We start from the raw sequence: 2,829 nt of genomic DNA, 5'->3' as shown, positions 1-2,829 counted from the left end.
AAGCAAGGAAGTTGATTGCACAAAAGTGGCAGGCAAAGGTCCCTCCAGAGTGGAAGAATGGATGATGGTGATGAAAGACACTATGTGAAAAGAAAAATTCACTTACTGTAAAAGGGGCAACATTAAGAAATATGAGAAAGTGTGGAAACGATGGTTAGAGGTGGAAGAACCCCAATTATAATTAAAAAGGAGAAGAGTGAGGAGCGGGGAGGGGGGAGGGATGGAAGCGAGTAGGGAATAAATAAATGAGATGGAAGTATGAATTTGTGTGAGGAAGGATTGGGTGGGGGATGAGAGGAGTGGTTAGGGGGTTGAGGTGGGAGGGGGGAGGGAGGTGGGGAGTTGGGGGAGGGGGGAGGAAAGGAAGGGGGGATGGTTTTTTGTATTGTTTTTCTTGTGTGCATAAAATGTAAAATGAAGAATTTATGTTTCAATAAAAAGTATTTGATTTTTTAAAAAAAGTATAAAGGACACATTGGATGGACTTTGAATTCATGGTTTTATAGTGGATACTTATCACTTCAACCTCCTGCTGACTGCTCACAGTAAATATACTGCAAACGGGCCGCAGGTGCAGGCTTGGCAACCTACATCTATGACATGACCGTTTCACTGTCCAAAGTCACATTTACTTTGTTGTTCTCTTCATGACCTTTATGATTTTTTCTTTGAATTTTGTTGTTATAAATGCTTTAAATATTTGGTTCTCCAAAGGAAAATGGTCTTCAGAGCCAACATGATCTCTCTGTTCTTCAAACTGTAAATAATTGGGTTAAACATTGGAGTAAACACTGTGTAAATTAAGGCGATAATCTTGTTAGCATTTACAGAATGTCCTTTTGATGGCACCATGTACAGTCCAAGCTGTGTCCCGTAGTATGAAGAAACAACTGACAAGTGGGAGCTGCAAGTGGAGAAGGCTTTCTGCCTTCCGATGGTGGAAGAGATAGAGAGAATGCTGTGAAGGATACTAATATACGTGGCAACAATAAACAAGAGTGGTAGAAGAGCTACTGGTATGGAAACCAGAAGAATTTCCATTTCAACAAGAGAGGTATCTGAGCAAGAAAGCTCAACAAGGGGAAGTATGTCACAGAAGAAATGATTGATGGTATGAGGCTTGCAAAAATATAGACTGAAAACAAGAATTGCTGTGCTGGACACCAGGACTATACCAAGCAACCAGGATGACAAAACTAGGTAAAAGCACATCCAAAGGTTCATGATAGAAGTGTAATGCAATGGGTTGCATATGGCCACATACCGGTCATAAGACATGGCTGTAAGGAGGAAGCACTCAGCCATACCTGACAAACCAAAAATGCAAAACTGGATGACACAACCACCATAAGATATGTTGCCTCCTCCTGACAGCAACAATCGCAGCATGTTTAGAAGAACATTTGTAATGATCAATATATCAGAAAAGGAAAGGAAGCTGAGAAAAACATACATAGGAGAATGAAGCTTATGCTCAACCACAACTGCCATGATCAAAAGGAAGTTTCCAAACAATGTGGTTAAGTAGATGATAAGAAAGAAAAAGAATAAAATAAACTTGACGCTATGGAGCTCCCCAAATCCTAGAAGGTGAAATTCTGTAACCGGGGTCTGGTTCTTCCCACTCATGGAAATGTCATGGGAATGCCTTCTTCTGGAGGAGAACCTTGACATAGGGTACAAAATAAAAGTATGGGTATAAGTGCATCCAGGTGTCCAACATGAGAATGAATATATATACATATATATATATATATACAGTATCTCACAAAAGTGAGTACACCCCTCACATTTTAGTAAATATTTTATTATATCTTTTCATGTGACAACACTGAAGAAATTACACTTTGCTACAATGTAAAGTAGTGAGTGTACAGCTTGTATAACAGTGTAAATTTTCTGTCCCCTCAAAATAACTCAACACACAGCCATTAATGTCTAAACCACTGGCAACAAAAGTGAGTACACTTCTAAATGAAAAAGTCCAAACTGGGCCCAAAGTGTCAATATTTTGTGTGGCCACCATTATTTTCCAGCACTGCCTTAACCCTCTTGGGCATGGAGTTCACCAGAGCTTCACAGGTTGCCACTGTTGTCCTCTTCCACTCCTCCATTGACATCACGGAGCTGGAGGATCTTGTGCTCCTCCACCTTCCGTTTGAGGATGCCCCACAGCTGCTCTATAGGGTTTAGGTCTGGAGACATGCTTGGCCAGTCCATCACCCTTACCCTCAGCTTCTTTAGCAAGGCAGTGGTCATCCTGGAGGTGTGTTTGGGGTCGTTATCATGTTGGAACACTGCCTTGCGGCCCAGTCTCTGAAGTGAGGGGATCATGCTCTGCTTCAGTATATCACAGTACATGTTGGCATTCATGGTTCCCTCAATGAACTGTAGCTCCCCAGTGCTGGCAGAACTCCTGCAGCCCCAGACCATGACACTCCCACCACCATGCTTGTCTGTAGGCAAGACACACTTGTCTTTGTACTCCTCACCTGGTTGCCACCACACACGCTTGACACCATCTGAACCAAATAAGTTTACCTTGGTCTCATCAGACCACAGGACATGGTTCCAGTAATCCATGTCCTTAGTCTGCTTGTCTTCAGGAAACTTTTTGCGGGTTTTCTTGTGCATCGTCTTTAGAAGAGGCTTCCTTCTGGGATGCCAGCCATGCAGACCAATTTGATCCAGTGTGCAGCAAATGGCCTGAGCACTGACAGGCTGACCCCCCCACCCCTTCAACCTCTGCAGCAATGCTGGTAGCACTCATATGTCTATTTCCCAAAGACAACCTCTGGATATGACGCTGAGCATGTGCACTCAACTTCT

General features: G+C 42.8%; 1 protein-coding gene across 1 annotated transcript; it reads right to left on the bottom strand.

The window, feature by feature from the left end:
* Positions 1-681: 681 nt before the first annotated feature.
* LOC141134159 (olfactory receptor 5V1-like) lies at positions 682-1,629 on the bottom strand. Its single transcript, XM_073623744.1, has one exon. It carries the CDS (start codon positions 1,627-1,629, stop codon positions 682-684), a length of 948 nt encoding a protein of 315 aa, XP_073479845.1.
* Between the last annotated feature and the right edge of the window lie 1,200 nt (positions 1,630-2,829).

The sequence above is a fragment of the Aquarana catesbeiana genome, linkage group LG03, assembly GCF_042186555.1.
Source record: "Aquarana catesbeiana isolate 2022-GZ linkage group LG03, ASM4218655v1, whole genome shotgun sequence".
Lineage (NCBI taxonomy): Eukaryota > Metazoa > Chordata > Amphibia > Anura > Ranidae > Aquarana > Aquarana catesbeiana.
Note: the sequence above shows the minus strand (reverse complement) of the source record. Positions and strands in the feature narration are given on the sequence as shown.

Bases quoted from the DNA above. Each gene is read 5' to 3' on its own strand.
- LOC141134159 (XM_073623744.1), bottom strand. From the start codon at position 1,629: ATGAGTGGGAAGAACCAGACCCCGGTTACAGAATTTCACCTTCTAGGA.